Source organism: Lissotriton vulgaris, chromosome 2_2 (assembly GCF_964263255.1).
Source record: "Lissotriton vulgaris chromosome 2_2, aLisVul1.2, whole genome shotgun sequence".
Classification (NCBI taxonomy): Eukaryota; Metazoa; Chordata; class Amphibia; order Caudata; family Salamandridae; genus Lissotriton; species Lissotriton vulgaris.
In genome coordinates, this window is record NC_141688.1 from 86528268 (window position 1) to 86546500 (window position 18233).

The following is an 18233-nucleotide window of genomic DNA, read 5'->3' on the forward strand; positions in this document are numbered from 1 at the left end:
TGCTGCTTTTGTTTTTTTAGCATTTCGTTATGAAGTTAGGAGATGTTTGTACTTTTAGCTAAGCTTGTACAAGTAAAGTTTTTTGTGGGCTGCGCAAGCTGCTTTCCAGTACTAGCTACTGTCTCGTGCGAAGCATTTTTTTAGACTCTCGATCTGTTGTATATTGGTAGTTGCTGGTGACCTTCTCTTACGGTCACCACTCTGCTGCTGCAGACTTTAATACTATATTTGAACATTGGAATGTTGGGAGCTCCATTGAAAACAATGAAGTGCTCTGGGCTTATAATGGCTGGTATAAGCCTGGAGCTCCAACATTCCAATGTTTCTTTGTTCACAGCTCTGGCTGTGAAGAAAGGCTTCAGGGAGCCTGAGGGGATTTCAATCCCTTCTCGCTCCCTGAAGGCTTTGTTTTATTTGTTAGAACATTCTGCCCTCTAATGGGAGAAATGTGGCTCACTGGTTAGAAGCGGCAGACCCTGAAGCAGAGGTCGGCCCGGGACCAGGGTTCAATTCCCGACGCGGCAGTGTCTTGGGTCAATGTCCGAGGACTCGATAATTCTCGCCTAGGTGCCTACGCTAACCATGGGTCCCACTCTGCAACTCTGGGCAATAGCTTGCTTAATCTCCACAACGGCCCTAGCAGCGCCGGGAATGCCTGACTTCACCTTGGGGGTGCCCACTCACAGGGAAAGCCAGGACGGGTTCCCCAGCGGTATACAGCGCCAGGATGCCACGAGTGATGGGGTAACAGTGCGCTTTACAAGTATACTTACATTTACATTTACATAGTGGCAGAATGTTCTAATAGCCTTATAGCCCTTCGTAGCAGGTCCAGACCAGCTATTAAAGTCCTGCTGCCTTGTTAAAGTCCATCGCCTTCGGTTCAGGCCTTTAACGCTGCAGCAGGCCTTTTATTGCCCGCAAAAGTGGGATATAAGGCTATAATAAATACTGCTTACTTTCAAGTTGCCACCTCTCCTCCCTACTTCAGGCTCCAATAGTTGTATTTGTATTAGACCAGTTTCCCATAACCGAGGTGTCAAACAGGGGCCTGTTGAGGGGATTAGGGTAGGACCAGAGGTCAACCCCCTGATACCCAGTAGCGGCCGGTGTGTGGATTGAGTGGAGGGGTGGAGAAAGGGCATAAAATTAAATTTTAATAAACCACTTAACTGACTCACCGCATTGTACCCCTCTTTTCAACAGGCACAGGTTCCCAGAGTGCACTGCGGTTACTCTTGACGCTCCTTTCATGATGTTGAAAGCATCGTCAGGATAGGCCTGAGCGCCAATGATTTATGCTCCCAGTTAGACTGGGAGCATGTGCCTGCTCTCTTCAACCTGGCAACACAGCTTGGGTTGGAGAGAGATGCAGTGCACATGATGGTTTGGCCGGCCTGAGACGGAGAGCAAGACTGTCACGCGGACTGTATACCAGTGCAAAAAACTCCACCAGCCTGTCATCACCTTGACCCCACCCTCATGCTTTGGCTCCCAAAGAAAAATAAAACGATAATAAACAAGGGTTTATTATTGTATCATTTTTTATAGCTGCTGGCAGGTGGGGTGACGGTCCTCCGACATAGCGGAGGAGCCGCCACTGCATCGGGCGAAAAAGGTAGTGATGTCACTTCCACTGTCCTCTGAAGTTTTGTACATCGACAATGACCCCATTAATTAACATTATAATAAAGAGCCTCTGTTACAAACCACTCTGAGGACCGAGACATTACATGAATAGTTAGATAAACACATAGAGAAAAGTTCTGTTAATCAAAAATCTGCGATATTCTTCGTGACTTGTGTCACGGGCATCAATCGCTCTCATAGAGCAACACAGAATTCCAAAACACAAAAAAAACCATCATAGTAGGCACAATGTCTCAACCTATCAGCTCAGCCAGGGTCCAATCTGACATTGGGTATCAGGACTATGGGGCCACACGTGCGGCGTCGTTAAAGCAGCTTCCTTTAAGATGAGGGTAAGAGTTGAACAGGCCTAAGAAGGCCTCAAGGACAAATATCAGCAAAAGTTTAGGAAAAAGGTGACAAAACATTTAAAAAAACAAGGAAAGAAAACTTACGCTGAGGGTCTTTTTGTAGTAGGTGATCCTGGCTCGGAAAGGTTGGGGCGTGTTCCGGAAATTTCTGACGCAGGCTCCGAGAACTTGGGAAGCTCCATCGCTATTGGAAAGAAGAGAATCAGCATGTGAGGATTCGAGTGTGTGTAACCCTGTGATATTGTAAGTGTGTATGTGAGTCAGGATGCGCCTGTAGGGATGTCTCTGTATATGTGATTTTGCGTGCCTGTGTGGGTGTATATGAATACTGCTGTGTATGTTGGGTTCCCTACAAGAGAATGTGCCTCCTGTGTGCATTAGTGTGGGTGAGGTGCCAAGGTGTTGAGCCCAGTGATCACTTTCATAGAGCTGCTCGGCAGCAGAAGGATGAGGCATCCTTCTAGACTGCAGCGTACTCCTGCTTAAGGTCGCTGTTGTGTGCAGCTTTACGCTGCTAGCGCGGTCACTACACAAGCTACGGAATTTCCTTGCTAAAGTTCTATGGAGTGTGGAGGACAGTTGCACAATCTCTCAGCAGATTTCTTGTCTAGAATGCCTTTGCAAATTAAGGAAGACTTGAGAGCAGAATGTGATGAGTAGAACATAGCATGGGTACATGTGCCGGGTAGTCTGGCTATAGAGAGGGACGTTTGGCTGAAAGAGTATGGTGAAGATGGCATACTACAAAATGTTTTGGTGTACATGGTTAATAGATGGCCCGCAAAAGGAGCAATAACATCTGAAATAAGAAGTTAATGGGAGATTAGGAATGAATTGATTTAGGAAGATGGAGAGGGGATTGAGTAGTTCCTCCATCTACTTTAAGAAAAAACATGAAAGGATTTTGGTGGCCAAGTATGGACTTATTCATAGAAAGATTGGTGAGAAATTGTATACATTGTGCTAATTGTGATAGGTATCTCAACATTTTGAGACCTAATATGTGTGACCCATTTATTCCTAACTGTGAAATACTGTAGCTGTGGATATTATGGGACCTATTGAATGGCAACAAAAGTATATTATTGCTCTTATTGATAATATTTGAAGATAGCACAAAGTGCAGGTAGTGAAGGAGGTGGACACACACACTTTTTTGTGTTTCCTAGATAAGGTTTTCACTCGAGAAGGTTTACCTGTCACTATTATCACCGACAAAGGTGTACAATTTGTATCCAATAAAGCTAACGGTTATTTTAAAAGGTTGGAAGTTAAACATTGTACCACATCTCTTTCTAATCCTAGCGGAAATGGTATGATCGAAAGATTTACCAAAGTGATCAAGGGGGCTATTCAGATGGCAGTGAGTGATAAAGAAGATTGGGAACTACAAATTCAAAAAAAACTGTATGTTAAGTTATGTTAAAAACATTTGTTAAGCGCACGTTCACCGGACGGTTTCTTGGCGCTAGGGTAGTGAGTAAGGTAGCAGCGGTGGGGGGTAGCCTAGTTATCATACGCCTGGGAGAACAACCAGGTCTTCAGCTGTTCCATGAATAGTACAAAAGAGGTAATGGACCTCATCTCCACGGGAGCGAGTTCCAGAACTGAGGGGCTAAAGCCATAAATCCGGAACCTCCATGTTTCTTGCGTTTAAAAGTGGGAGTGACCAACAGATTCAGATGGGAGGATCGCAAGTTACGAGAGTGGGCATATCATAGAATCTTAGAGGAGATGAAGGCTGGGCTATTGCCGTGAAGAGCTTTGAAAATAGTACATCCCAACTTAAATACACAACACTTGACCACTGGGAGCCAATGACAGCTTTTCATCAGTGGCCTAACGTGTATGGTTGTACAGAATCACTGCAAATGAAATAACTACATTTTCTCCATTTGAAATGATGAGGGGGCATCTTCCAATGACCAAATGTGGTCCAGGGTGGATGAAGCATTCTACTTCTTGTAAGATAGATCTGGAAATGATGAAGAAAACCATAGAAAATAATGATAATAAATTCAAGCTATGGTATGATAAAAAGAAAAGATCATTGGTTGATGGATCAAGCATTAAAGTTGGTATGTTAGTCAAAGTTAAAAAACGTGGAAAGTTAAAAAAGGTGCGAGTCAATTTACAGATTCTTTTGAAGTGCCTCAAGTTTTAAATAATGCCTGGAGATTCAATGATGGAAAAGTGTCATACCTCAAAAGAATTGCTATTTTGAAGGGTGAAAAACACATATATAGGAAAGAAAGTAAAGATGGAGTTTGTAAGAATTTTGATGAAAAGTTGTGGGAAGAAATGGAAACTCTTGGAAGTAGAGAAGATAGGATTATTCCTGAAAGAATTGATAGGGATTCAAACGTGGAAGGAGAATTACAGACTTCTGATGATCAGTCGGTCAGAGATGGAGAAAAGAGTGAGCAGTTACCAGTTACTTGTGGAGGGAAAAAGGTTGCGAAGGAATCCTGAGTGGATGTCTGATTATGTATGAGAGGGAGATGTCTAAATATTGTTTTATGCATTTTTTTCCACCTATGTGTTTATATTACATTCTTCTTTAGCATGTTTTATTAGAACATATACTGTGGTTATTAATCCAGGATATTGTTTATTGTATATTATCCTTTTTTAGGTTCTTTTTTTATTTTAATTAATTATTGGTTGTTGTTTCATTCGATTGTGTTTTGCAATTAATGTATGCACTCCTTGTTAGGGCCTTTCAGATTGTAACGGGGGCCCCTAGCGCTGTCAACTACCCCAGCTATGGAACTTCCTTGCTAAAGGTCTGTGGAGAGTGGAGGGCAGTTGCTGAGGACTTGATAGACGAAAGGGGAGTGCACTGTTGGTGGGGTTCATTTTCCGATAATAAAGACTCAGTTTTGAGTAATTACTTGACAGCCGCGCGTGCCTTCGTGACAGATTTCTGACTTTTGTTTTGGGGTGTTTACATTCGGAGAGTGGCGTGTCTGTGTGTGCTTTCGCTCAGTGGAACATTCTAGAGCCAACCATAACTGCAGGGTGACTGTGACGTCGTCAGTGAATGTTGAGGCCGGGGCAGACTGACAGCCGCGTGACGCAGATTTACAAGACTGAAGGGGCTGCATGCAGGCTGCTGCTTCCTGAGAAGCGTTTAGGTGAAGAGGTTCCAGGACAGAGGTTTTGCTTTAGAACCAATGATAGTCCATGAGAAGGGTCCCAGGTATCGACATTTTGCGCAGAATTGAGCATGGCACCAAATATGGAGAAATGTAAAAAAAACTATACATATTTAAGACAAAGTGTAAGAGGTGTAAAAACGTTGTACACGTGGAGGACAAAAGTCTGGAACGATGGAAAAACGATGCGCTCTCTCACGGCACAATATGGGATGTGAAAACACTGTACACAGGCAGAGCACAGGATACAGAGGGGTGTGAATACTGCACAGGCGCAGGGCTGCAGTATACGAGGAGGCGTGAAGACAATGCACAGGCTGCATGATGCTGAGAAGTGGGAACTGTGCACGCGTGAAGGGCAGACTAGAGGGAGGTCAAAGCATTGCACCCATTCGAGGCACCTGAATATGGGCAGGTGTGAAAGCAATGCCCAGGTGCAAGATCGCAATACACGGAGATACGTGAAATCTGTGCCTCATACAGATAGAATCAAAAAAGACTGGGAGATGGGGAAATACTCCACTGTAGAAGCGTTGTGAATACAGCACAATTCAGTCACAGAATATTGAGAGAGGTGTAAACACCGCACATATGCAGGGCAAAATACGATAAGACGTGACAACACTACATATCCAAAGATTGGAGAATACGAGGGGATGCGAGAATCGGATCATTTGCTTTTGCGTAGTTACGAAAAAAAAAAAAACTTGCAAAAATACAAAAAAATACACAAGTGGCACCTAGCACTGTGTTAAAGCATGAAGGGCCACATGTATCAACATTTGTAATGGCGATTAACTAATTGCAATTTTCTATGAATCGCCAGTAGATAATTGCTATTACAGATGTATGAAACTCCAAGAGATTCATATAGCAATTCGTAGGGGGTCACAAATCGAATCATTAATATTAATGAGGTAGGTTGCAATTTACGACCTCCTACGAATCCCTATAAACCAGGGGATGGTGGCCTGTTGGGGTCAGCAGACCACCATGTCCGTGATTGCTTTTAAATAAAGAATTTTTTTTTTAGATGCAGCCCGTTTTCCTTAAAGAAAACGGCTGCGTTTAGAGAAAAAAATGGACCACTGCCTGATCTTAAAAATAGTTTGTGCATACATTCACAAAGGGGATGGTTCTCATTTGCAATGGGTTACCCCTCCTTGAAGTAGGTGGTAAAATGCAAATGATTTGCGACCGCATTTCGGTCACAGAACATTCCTACATACCAATGTGATTCAGTATTAGGAGGGGGCGCCCTAAACACACCCCTTTCTAATAGGGAATTGCTAACCCATTTTGCGATTCTGTAAGGTTACCGAATCGCAAAATAGGGTTTGGTACATTAGGAAAGCCTTTTTAGGTCTCGGGCCTAGCCTACACTAAAGCAGAACACGCAATAGGCCATGGGCGGACGCGTAGCTCCGCCCATGGCCTATTGCTGTCTGTTACACGCACTCGAGGCCATATATCTTGAATTATTGCTGCCGTGACGGCCGCGGTAATTCAAGACAGTTTTTTTTTTACAAGAGAATCGCGAAAGCGATCGCTTGTTATTAAATGTTCGAAACAACGTGGTGTGAGTCTGCATTTTCCTCTCAGAGACTTCTGCTAAACCTACATAAACGTCTTCTCAGTGAAACAACGAGCATAAAAGATGTGATATTGGAATATTGGCTATTTTACAGGGAGTGGGACCTTGGGATGGAGAGGTGCGGAGTCTCTTCTGTCTTCAGTAGTCTTAGAACTTAGTGATGGAGGAGACGGGAGTTGATTCTAGCCATGGAGGGATCCAGCCATCGCTGAGCGCTGCAAGGCCCAGAAGAGAAAGGCCCACTGTGCGGGGCCTTTCACTATGGTCCATCGCTGCGAGACCCAAGGGCACATCTTCCCTTCCTTAGGCTTTGCAGCTGTAGTCACGTGCCACAAAGGAGGCCCCCTAGGGTTGTCTTTCATTATGCCTCAAGTTCAGAGATACTTTTCTTTCAGTTTCTTTCCTATATGCAAAATGGTGTTAATGTCCTCGGATCCCAAACCCTCTGTGCGCAAAATCCCTTCCCTGTATGCTGCATGGTGACTTTTCAAATTGCACATGGCCATGTTCATTCAACAAAGGCCTGCTGTTTATGTGATGAAGTAACTAACACAATCCATATGCATTAACTAGAAATGATTGACTAAAACATAACCCTTATTGTACAAAGCAAGTGGTCCGGGTTGAGTTACTGGTGTATACTGAACACCAGAGCTATCCACTCATCCCGTTTCCCTCTTTGTTGATCTACTTAGCTTACGTGGTCTTCGGGTTTATCTTTGCCTCCTTAATTTCATTCTACACAATTCTTTTTAAGTACATTTGTTTGGAGATATCAGAGATAAAGGTTATATTCCAAGAGGTGCTGTTGAGACTTTTACAAAAAAAATGTAAAAATAAGGGGACAAGCTTTCCCATCTATGCACCTGCTATCAGAAACAACATCCCCATATCCATCAGGACTGCCTAAACCCTGCCCTATCGAGGAAAGAGCCGAGACTCATCTCTTTAAAGAACTCTACACCATGATGCAGTAACAGCCCCAAATCCTGCTACCTCTCCTATCACGTTTACTTCGTCTTTTTGACTTTGACCCTGACCAGTACTTGACTGCTTTTCAGCTAGGTTCATACTATACAAATACCACGTTCATCTATAACATATGAATGCACTAATCTGGAAATAATAAGTTAGCATTTTAGTAAAATGATCAGTTTAGGAGAGACATGGATCAAGCTTTCCCACCTAGTGTGACTAATATAATGTATTTCCAGTAAACTGAACTTTAAATAATATGCACTTACCGTTTTAGGATTATAATTTTTGTTTTTAATGTTTTACTAATATGTGCACCAAAAAAATTGCTTTTTGCAAAGTTGCCTCAACAATGCCAGAGGATTAATGGCCAATCCATGTCACTTCCTGTGATGTCATATTGCATGCATATTAGAGAGGTCTCACACATTTCCTTTCAGCCCATTATCCGAAAAATCCTTGAGCTGGCCCTGAACCCATACCTTGGCTGTCCAGTTCTGCATAGCGCAGTTTGGCGGCCTGCAGTCCAGTCTATCCCATCCTGATGCAGACCGCTCTGACCTACAGCTGGGCGGTGGCACCACATTTGTTGAGGGTGGACTAGCCCTTAATGAGCTGCACTCAGAGTGGGTCCTACCTATGACTGACTAACCAAAGCATCTCTTGGCTGCACCTGGGGCGTCACCGTGGGGCCAAGTTCCTTAACTTCCTAACCAGCAGATACGTTTAATGACAATTCTCTCCAGAGCAACAGGACATCACCTACTGGCTTAAGGTGTTTGAAACAGAGGGGCATTAGAGAGTCAACTCTATCCCGTGTGCTTCTGGAGTTTCTTTTAACCAAAGTAGGCCAAAAATGTGTTGTGCAATTGGCAAAACAGATTTTTAGAGCCTATATATATATATATATAGTATACCTCCAGGCCGGAGTATACCCCCAGGCCGGAGTATACCTCGAGGTTAAAACGGCCCACGCTAGATTATACCCGTGTATATTATGGCCTGGGCCAATTTATACTTTGGGGTATATCATGGCCTAGGCCAAACCATACCCCTCTAGGCCAAATTATACCCCCATGATATCAATAGTGTTGAGCTATATACACATGAATTACTACATTTTTCCACATTTTATTTAAAACTGTAAACACAAAGAATTTGATTACTTCAACCAGAAAAACTTTAATCAGAAAAAATAATAAACTTCCACAAAGATAAATGATTAGTACTATACTTCTCAGTAGTGTTAGCACATTAAAATAAAAGCACATGTCTCACACTCTAATGCTCACTCTAGTATGAATGTTCAAAGTTCAACACTGATAACATCCAATGATCATGCTTGTTTTCAAGATAAAGTGCATGTTGGGTTGTTGAATGCAGATTGAAGCTTGTGGGAGAACTCAACCTATACCAGAGTTGAATCTGGCCTGGTGGGGTATGATCTGGCCCAGTCTATTTTAAACCCCCGGGTATAGTTTAACCTAGGACACTTTATCCCCGGGGTATACTCTAGCCTGGGCCAAACTATACCCGGGTTTAATCTGGGCAGGGTATTTTTGGCCTGTTACACCGGGAACGTGTGTGCGTGAGAGGGAGGCAGAGCGTAGGTGTCTGGTGGGTTGGTGAAAGTACGCGGCTGTACTGGTATTCTGATCCTGTGATGTGTAGGGCATTGGATCAAACTCCTGGTGAAATCCGACAGACACCTCAACATACCCCACTGTACCCAACTACTTACCAGAAATGGCATTTATTAGGGGAGTGTAACCCCCCCTGAAGCTACGCCCTGTTAAGTGCGACCGACATATATCGTAGTACACCAGTGTAATTTACAACATTATACTTATGTGTAACTCGATGGAGCTATGCCATTCTGCTTCTGCCATGTATTGTAATACGGGAGTCCTGACGGTTAAACTCCTATGGTGGGAGCACCAGAGCAACACGAACCGACAGAATACCAGCCACTCTTGTTCGCAGCACTTGTGTTTTTTCTTCTATTTTTTGCGTGAAGTGCATCTTTGCATCCAAAAGTGCCCTGATTATTCATTCGTACTAAAAGATAGCGCAAAGATGCCAGATTTGCGTTTGACATAAAATACAGCACAAATATGCCAGATTTGTGTTTGAAATTATTTTGTGCAATTTTCATGAAATTTCGAGTAATTAAACAAAAAGGAAATGACACACATTTCACACACACCCCTAGCTAGCGAGGCGTGCTCTGAAGAGCTATGACTTCCGGCCCAAACCTGGCAGGTCCACGATATAATAGGGGGGGGGGGGGGACTGAAAAGAACCCACTATCAAGACCCTGCTCTGGTTTCAGTCATTGTTTGCAAAAATCCTTGTAAAAGAAATGAATAAACAGCAGGCCCAGCTTGAGCGCAGCACCCACAGGCATTGCACTAACAGTGCACATATGTGCGTGGGTGCGTGGGGGGAGGGGCCGGCAGATGACGCTTTTGCTACTTGGCAAAGCGTGAAGTCTCTCTCTGCACAGAGCAGCGATGTATATATGGAGTTGCCTAAAAATGTGTCAATGTTTTTCCCCCCAGAAAATGCAATGTTCATGAAAGGTGCCACATTAGCAGCGCGTGCGGTAATGAAGCCGGCACAAGGCATCACCGAGATGAAAACAAGCCGCATCCGAGAACATCTTGCAAGCCTTCTGCCAAGGAGGGGGGCCCACCCGCAGGAAAAGACTCCTGCGCAGGAGACATTCAGGGTCGCCCTCTCTCTCTCGTCCTAGGGTGAAAGGCTCTGTGCCACTGTCCCAACTAGTAGAACCTGATCCCGTTCTCTCTGGTCCTAAAGCGAAAGGCTCTGTGTCACTGTGGTAATCCACAGAGCCAGATCCTGCTCTCTCTGGTCCTAGGGTGAAAGGCTGTGTGTCACTGTGGTAATCTACAGAGCCAGATCCTGCTCTCTCTGGTCCTAGGGTGAAAGGCTGTGTGTCACTGTGGTAATCCACAGAGCCAGATCCTGCTCTCTCTGGTCCTAGGGCGAAAGGCTCGATGCCACTGTCCAAACTAGTAGAACCTGATCCTGCTCTCTCTCATCCTAGGGTGAAAGGCTCTGTGTCACTGTGGTAATCCACAGAGCCAGATCCTGCTCTCTCTGGTCCTAGGGTGAAAGGCTCTGTGTCACGGTGGTAATCTACAGAGCCAAATCCTGATCTCTCTGGTCCTAGGGTGAAAGGCTCTGTGTAACTGTCATAATCCACAGACTCAGATCCTGCTCTCTCTCATCCTAGGGTGAAAGGCTCTGTGTCACTGTGGTAATCCACAGAGCTAGATCCAGCTCTTACTAGTCCTAAAGGAAAGGTTCTGCGCCACTGTGCCAACCCGTAGAACCTGATCCCGCTCTCTCAGGTCCTAAATTGAAAGGCTCCGAGGTCACTGTGGGAAATCCACAGAGCCAGATCCTGCTCTCTCTCGTCCTAGGGCGAAAGGCTCGATGCCACTGTCCAAACTAGTACAACCTGATCCTGCTCTCTCTCATCCTAGGGTGAAAGGCTCTGTGTCACTGTGGTAATCCACAGAGCCAGATCCTGCTCTCTTTGGTCGTAGGGTGAAAGGCTCTGTGTCACTGTCCCAACTAGTAGAACCTGATCCCGCTCTCTCTAGTCCGGAAGCGAAAGGCTCTGAGGTCACTGTGGTAATCCACTGAGCCAGATCCTGCTCTCTCTGGTCCTAGGGTGAAAGGCTGTGTGTCACCGTGGTAATCCACAGAGCCAGATCCTGCTCTCTCTGGTGTTAGAGCGAAAGGCTCTGTGTCACTATGGTAATCCACAGAGCCAGGTCCTGCTCTCTCTGGTCCTAGGGTGAAAGGCTCTTTGTCACCATCATAATCCACAGAGCCAGATCCTGCTCTCTCTGGTCCTAGGGCGAAAGGCTCTGAGGTCACTGTGGTAATCCACAGAGCTAGATCCAGCTCTCACTAGTCCTAAAGGAAAGGTTCAGCGCCACTGTGCCAACCCGTAGAACCTGATCCCACTCTCTCTAGTCCTATGGTGAAAGGCTCTGTGACACTGTGGTAAACCACAGAGCCAGATCACGCTCTCTCTCATCCTAGGGTGAAAGGCTGTGTGTCACTGTGGTAATCCACAGAGCTAGATCCAGCGCTCACTAGTCCTAAAGGAAAGGTTCAGCCCCACTGTGCAAACCCGTAGAACCTAATCCCGCTCTCTCTAGTCCTATGGTGAAAGGCTCTGTGCCGCTGTGGTAATCCACAGAGCCAGATCCTGCTCTCTCTCGTCCTACGGTGAAAGGCTCTGTGCCACTGTGGTAATCCACAGAGCCTGATCCTGCTCTCTCTCGTACTAGGGTGAAAGTCTCTGTGTCACTGTGGTAATCCACAGAGCCAGATCCTGCTCTCTCTGGTCCTAGGATGAAAGGCTTTGTGTCACTGTGGTAATCCACAGAGCCAAATCCTGTTCTCACTAGTCCTAGGGTGAAAGGCTCTGTGTCACGGTGGTAATCCACAGAGCCAAATCCTGCTCTCTCTCGTCCTAGGGTGAATGGCTCTGTGCCACTGTGGTAATCCACAGAGCCAGATCCTGCTCTCTCTTGTCCTAGGGTGAAAGGCTCTGTGTCACTGTGGTAATCCACAGAGCCAGATCCTGCTCTCTCTGGTCCTAGGATGAAAGGCTCTGTGTCACTGTGGTAATCCACAGAACCAGATCCTGTTCTCACTAGTCCTAGGGTGAAAGGCTCTGTGTCACGGTGGTAATCCACAGAGCCAAATCCTGCTTTCTCTGGTCCTAGGGTGAAAAGCTCTGTGCCACTGTGGTAATCCACTGAGCCAGATCCTGCTTTCTCTGGTCTTAGGGTGAAAGGCTCATCAGTGCCACTGTGGTAATCCACAGAGCCAGAACCTGCTCTCTCTGGTCCTAGGGTGAAAGGCTCTGTGCCACTGTGGTAATCCACTGAGACAGATCCTGCTCTCTCTGGTTTTAGGGTGAAAGGCTCTGTGCCACTGTGGTAATCCACAGAGCCAGATCCTGCTTTCTCTGGTCCTGGGGTGAAAGGCTCTGTGCCACTGTGGTAATGCACAGAACCAGAACCTGCTCTCTCTGGTTTTAGGGTGAAAGGCTCTGTGCCACTGTGGTAATCCACAGAGCCAGATCCTGCTTTCTCTGGTCCTAGGGTGAAAGGCTCTGTGCCACTGTGGTAATCCACTGAGACAGATCCTGCTCTCTCTGGTTTTAGGGTGAAAGGCTCTGTGCCACTGTGGTAATCCACAGAGCCAGATCCTGCTTTCTCTGGTCCTAGGGTGAAAGGCTCTGTGCCACTGTGCCCACCCGTAGAACCTGATCCCGCTCGCTCTGGTCCTAGGGTGAAAGGCTCAGTGTCACTGTGGTAATACACAGAACCAGATCCTGCTCTCTTTGGTGATAGGGTGAAATGCTCTTTGCCACTATGGTAATCTACAGAACCAGATCCCGCTCTCTCTCGTCCTAGGGTGAAAGGCTCTGTGTTACTGTGGTAATCCACAGAGCCAGATCCTGCTCTCTCTGGTCCTAGGGTGAAAGGCTCTGTGTCACTGTGGAAATCCACAGAGCCAGATACTGCTCTCTCTGGTCCTAGAGCGAAAGGCTCTGTGTCACTATGGTAATCCACAGAGCCAGGTCCTACTCTCTCTGGTCCTAGGGTGAAAGGCTCTGTGTCACTGTGGTAATCCACAGAGCCAGATCCTGCTCTCTCTGGTCCTAGGGTGAAAGGCTCTGTGCCACTGTGCCAACCCTTAGAACCTGATCCCGCTCGCTCTGGTCCTACGGTGAAAGTCTCTGTGTCACTGTGGTAATCCACAGAGACAGATCCTGCTCTCTCTAGTCCTATGGTGAAAGGCTCCGTGTCACTGGGGTAATCCACAGAGCCAGATCCTGCTCTCTCTGGTCCTAGGACGAAAGGCTCTGTTTCACTGTGGTAATCCACAGAGCCAGATCCTGCTCTCTCTGGTCCTAGGACGAAAGGCTCTGTTTCACTGTGGTAATCCACAGAGCCAGATCCTGCTCTATCTAGTCTTAGGGTGAAAGGGTCTGTGTCACTGTCACAATCCACAGAGCCGGATCCTGCTCTCCCTGGTCCTAGGGTGAAAGGCTCCGTGTCACTGTGGTAATCCACAGAGCCAGATCTTACTCTCTCTGGTCCTCGGTTGAAAGGCTCTGTGCCACTGTGGTAATCCACAGAGCCAGATCTTGCTCTCTCTAGTCCTAGGGTGAAAGGCTCTGTGCCACTGGTAATGCACAGAGCCAGATCCTGCTCTCCCTGGTCCTAGGGTGAAAGGCTCTGTGTCACTGTGGTGATCCACAGAACCAGATCCTGTTCTCTCTCGTCCTTAGGTGAAAGGCTCTGAGGTCACTGTGGTAATCCACAGAGTCAGATCCTACTCTCTATCGTCCTAGGGTGAAAGGCTCCGTGTCACTGTGGTAATCCACAGAGCCAGATCCTGCTCTCTCTCGTCGTGGGTGCACACGGAGATAATCAATTAACTCATTTGTACCTTTCAGTCTACTCTATCTCCCAGTGCACCCAATAAACCCCAATGCCATTTGATGATATAGCCCAAATCACTACAAATCAAGCTGAACTTTTAGCGTTCTCACCTGAATCAGCTGAAGAAATCTATGGACTCATACAGGAGACCAGAGCATTCAGTCCTAACATATCCACTACAGCACAACTCATCCGACAGTTCAAATTTTTGAGTAAAAAAGAAATCAAACAAAGGCTGCACGCCACAACATTAATTCACTACCACAAAAACAAAAGAATTCCAAGAGGACTGAGAATCGCCTTGAAACCGATGCTGTGTAAGAACAATAAACAATTTATTGAGAATTGGTACCAAATATTAAATAAATGCTCTCTCGACTTAATCCTATTAATCATCCAAGAGCTCTCAAAAGTTCTGAAAGAAATAAAAGCAGATCTAGAAAACATGAAAAAAGAAATGAACAAACGTCCTGACTTGCAAACAATTCTAGAGGACATAAATGCCAAATTGGATAAATAAGCCAAAGAAGTTAACGATCGAAAGGTCAGAATGTACAAACGAGACACAATAGACTATAAATGCGATGAAGTATATACGTGGGCAGAAATCTATAATCAGAAAAAATGGCAACAACCAAAACGTAAATCTACCACTACCTCATCCCAGGAAAGTATTGTCTCGGATACAGATGTTTCCCAATCTAGACAACCAATTGCTAAACAACCGCAACCAAGCACATCACAGAAAAAGCATTTTTAGAGACAAGCCCGGCCGCCAATGCACCACCTATAGAAAAAACAGGAGGGACAGAAGAAACGGAGGAAGAAATAGCAAAAAGAGCAAGAAGTCAGAAATCGACGAAAGTGATCTAGTGATCAACATATCATCGAAACAGCTTACAAAGGCACAAATAACAGTGCTCAATAAAGGAACTTCTTTTGTCCCGACATACAACACGAACCTTCCAGAAACTGAAAAAGCTTTATTCAGATTCTTCAGATCACTGAAACTCAGATATATTTTTAAGGACATGCAAGATACCACAACCACTGGTACTAAAGAATTCAAACCCAGGAGTAACTTTTGCACACCATACTCCCACAAAACCATTGAAGCTTTTGAAAGATCTGTAATCACTGAAGTACAAAAGATTAACTTCTCTAAATCGAAACAAATGAATTTATCCAAGAAAGAATGGAGCACATTGGAAAATCTTGCAAACGATCACGATTTGACTTTCCAAAGAGCCGACAAAGGAGGAGCTCTTATTATCATGGACACCACATTCTATGAAACCAGTGTAAATGACCATGTGAACAATAAAGATATCTATTTACTTTTAGAATCTGATCCCACAACTGAGTACCAAAAAATACTATCTCAGATCACGCATTGGAGATGCAGTGGATTAACGAGAAAACATACAAATTTTTGGAAACTAAATTCCCTCGGAGACCCAAACTATATATGTTACCGAAGATCCATAAAGATGCATCCAAACCACCTTTCAGACCAATTGTGTCAGCTTGTGGGTCAATATCAGAAAGTATTGGTAAATATGTTGATTGGTATCTTCAACCTATAGTACAGAAATGCCAAACGTATATCAAAAACACAACTGCATTCCTTAACTTATTGAACACCATCCAACTAAAAGAAGAGGCAGAGTATTGGCTCTGCACAGTGGACGTTGTAGCATTATATACCTCAATTCCACATAACGAAGGGCTAGAAGCCCTAGAATGGAACCTACTAAAAAAGTAGATGACTGCGAGGCCAACAAAGTATTTTTGATAGAGTTAATGCACTTCTCACTCTATCATAGTTATTTCTAATGGAAAGACAACTATTACAATCAAGGCAATGGAACCTCAATGGGTTTTGGGGGGGCACCCTCATACGCGAACCTATTCATGTCCAAATTCGAGACTGAACACATCCCACACAACTCAGATTGGACCACCAACTTAATAACTTTCAAAAGATTTATTGACGATATATTCCTGATCTGGAAAGGCAGGAAAGACCAACTTATCGCAAACATAGCCACTTTGAATAACTTGAATCCAAGAATCAAATTCACACACACTATTGAGAAAGAATCCATATCCTTTTTGGATGTACAAATCACTATCATTATTCATCAACTTCATACTAAAGTGTTCAAGAAAACCACAGACCGTAACTCCAGTCTGCTCTTCCAAAGCTTTCACCCGGACTCTCTGAAAAAACATTTACCCACATCTCATTTATTCGTTTAAAAAGGATCACTTCTGATGAGAATACTTTAAAATCATCACTAATGGATCAACATCAACAATATCTACAAAGAGGATATCCCATAGAAATATTAGAGGAATCCTTAAAAAAAGTGGAGAAGTTGCCTAGGGAAACGCTTCTCAAAACATCAAGTCAAACGGCAACACAGAAAACAGTGTGCGTATTGAAATATTCGACAGCATCCCAAAGGATTAAAAAAGCTATCAATCGACACTGGGATTTAATCAGAACTGAACCGGATCTACAAAACCTATATAATGAACATGTTACATTCGCTTACCAAAGATGCAAAAACCTGAAAGAGATTTTATCCACCAAAAAGGAAGCAAAGCCATTATTTAAAGGAATGGCCAAATGCCAAAATTGCATCCATTGCAATAATGTAATCATTGGTAACGTTTTCATGCACCCGACTGAAGGTCACAAAATTGACTTGCATTATTCAGGGACACGTGATTCCACTAATGTTATTTACGCAATCAAATGCCCTTGCGGCAAGATTTATGTTGGACAGACAGAACGTAAAATTAAAGTGAGAATGTCAGAACATAAAAGCAATATACGAACCATGAACAATAAATCTACTGTAGCTATGCACTGGCTTGAAGCCAACCACCAAATCTCGCAGTTGAGATTTACAATACTTGAGATACTCCCACATCGCTGCGACATGGATCCTGTTAAACAACGCCTTAAGGCCGAATTTTTCTGGATCAAAAAATTGAATTCCTTGCAGCCCACAGGGATGAATGATCGAATCGAGTTTTCATGTTTCCTATGATCCATTTCTTATCCATGACTGTACAGTACCATCATAGCTCAGTCTTCAAGCTTGTCTCTGCCTAATACACACACTGTCAGACCCCTTAAAGTAACGATGAACAGCACTTAGGATGTGCCATTACCATAATCATTTGGTTACCCCTTCGATGTAGCTTTATGAATAATTTGCATATTGACTCTATATTGATTGATTCTACAATTTTGATTTATATTGTTTCTATTTGGAAATCTTTTTCCATGCTTTACTCATTGATTATATTTATGTTGAGAATGTACACACACTATACAACACACTGTATTGTGTTTAGTTACATGAGCCTCAGATATGAGGAGCATTGCTTGAAAGAGTTAGCAATCTTTATTATTACCCCGACCGGTAACACGCGATACCACGTGACCGGAGCTTGAATAGTAACATCCAATCAGAATGCATCCCCTAGTTCCCTAGGTAACGCAGCTAAACAATAGTATCGACCGAGCGCGGTTTATTAATATTACAGGGCGTATTATGTGTTTAAGAACAAATACGCAATTCGCAACACCACCAACATTTATTAATCATGCACCCTTACATATCAACAGGGTCACAATACACTTCCTATATTACCGTACGTCAGCAATGCACGTGATACGTAATGTTGTTTAGAAGAAGCACTGTGATTGGCTTCTTGTTGAACCAGCCGACACCGATCTCGGAAATCCTCAACGCGTTTCACAAAGTAAGTTCTCTTCGCGTTTGTCCCGACTTTAACAGCGCTTTAACCTTAGCGATTTGTACTAAACCAGCATAACCAGTCCGGTGTACGCAAGTAGTCTCCTCTGTATTCAGATTATTGTTCTCTGGGTTTAATACAGTGATTCCTGCCGCGACAATATTGCGAGCAGACATACTCTTACTCAAGTTCGCTTTCTCTGTATATGGTTTACCGGCATACCACA

At 44.4% G+C, this 18233-nt stretch overlaps 1 protein-coding gene across 3 annotated transcripts in view; it reads right to left on the bottom strand.

Moving 5' to 3' along the window:
* LMAN1L (lectin, mannose binding 1 like) overlaps nt 1-18233 on the bottom strand; it is a 403151-nt gene that overhangs the window by 189009 nt on the left and 195909 nt on the right. For all 3 annotated transcript variants that reach the window (XR_015309176.1, XM_086959336.1, XM_086959337.1), the window contains one exon: nt 2085-2184. Coding sequence is in view for 2 of the 3 variants with exons in the window: in XM_086959336.1 (XP_086815462.1) it covers nt 2085-2184 (100 nt within the window). In the remaining variant the exon portion in view is untranslated. The remainder of the gene's footprint in view (nt 1-2084; nt 2185-18233) is intronic.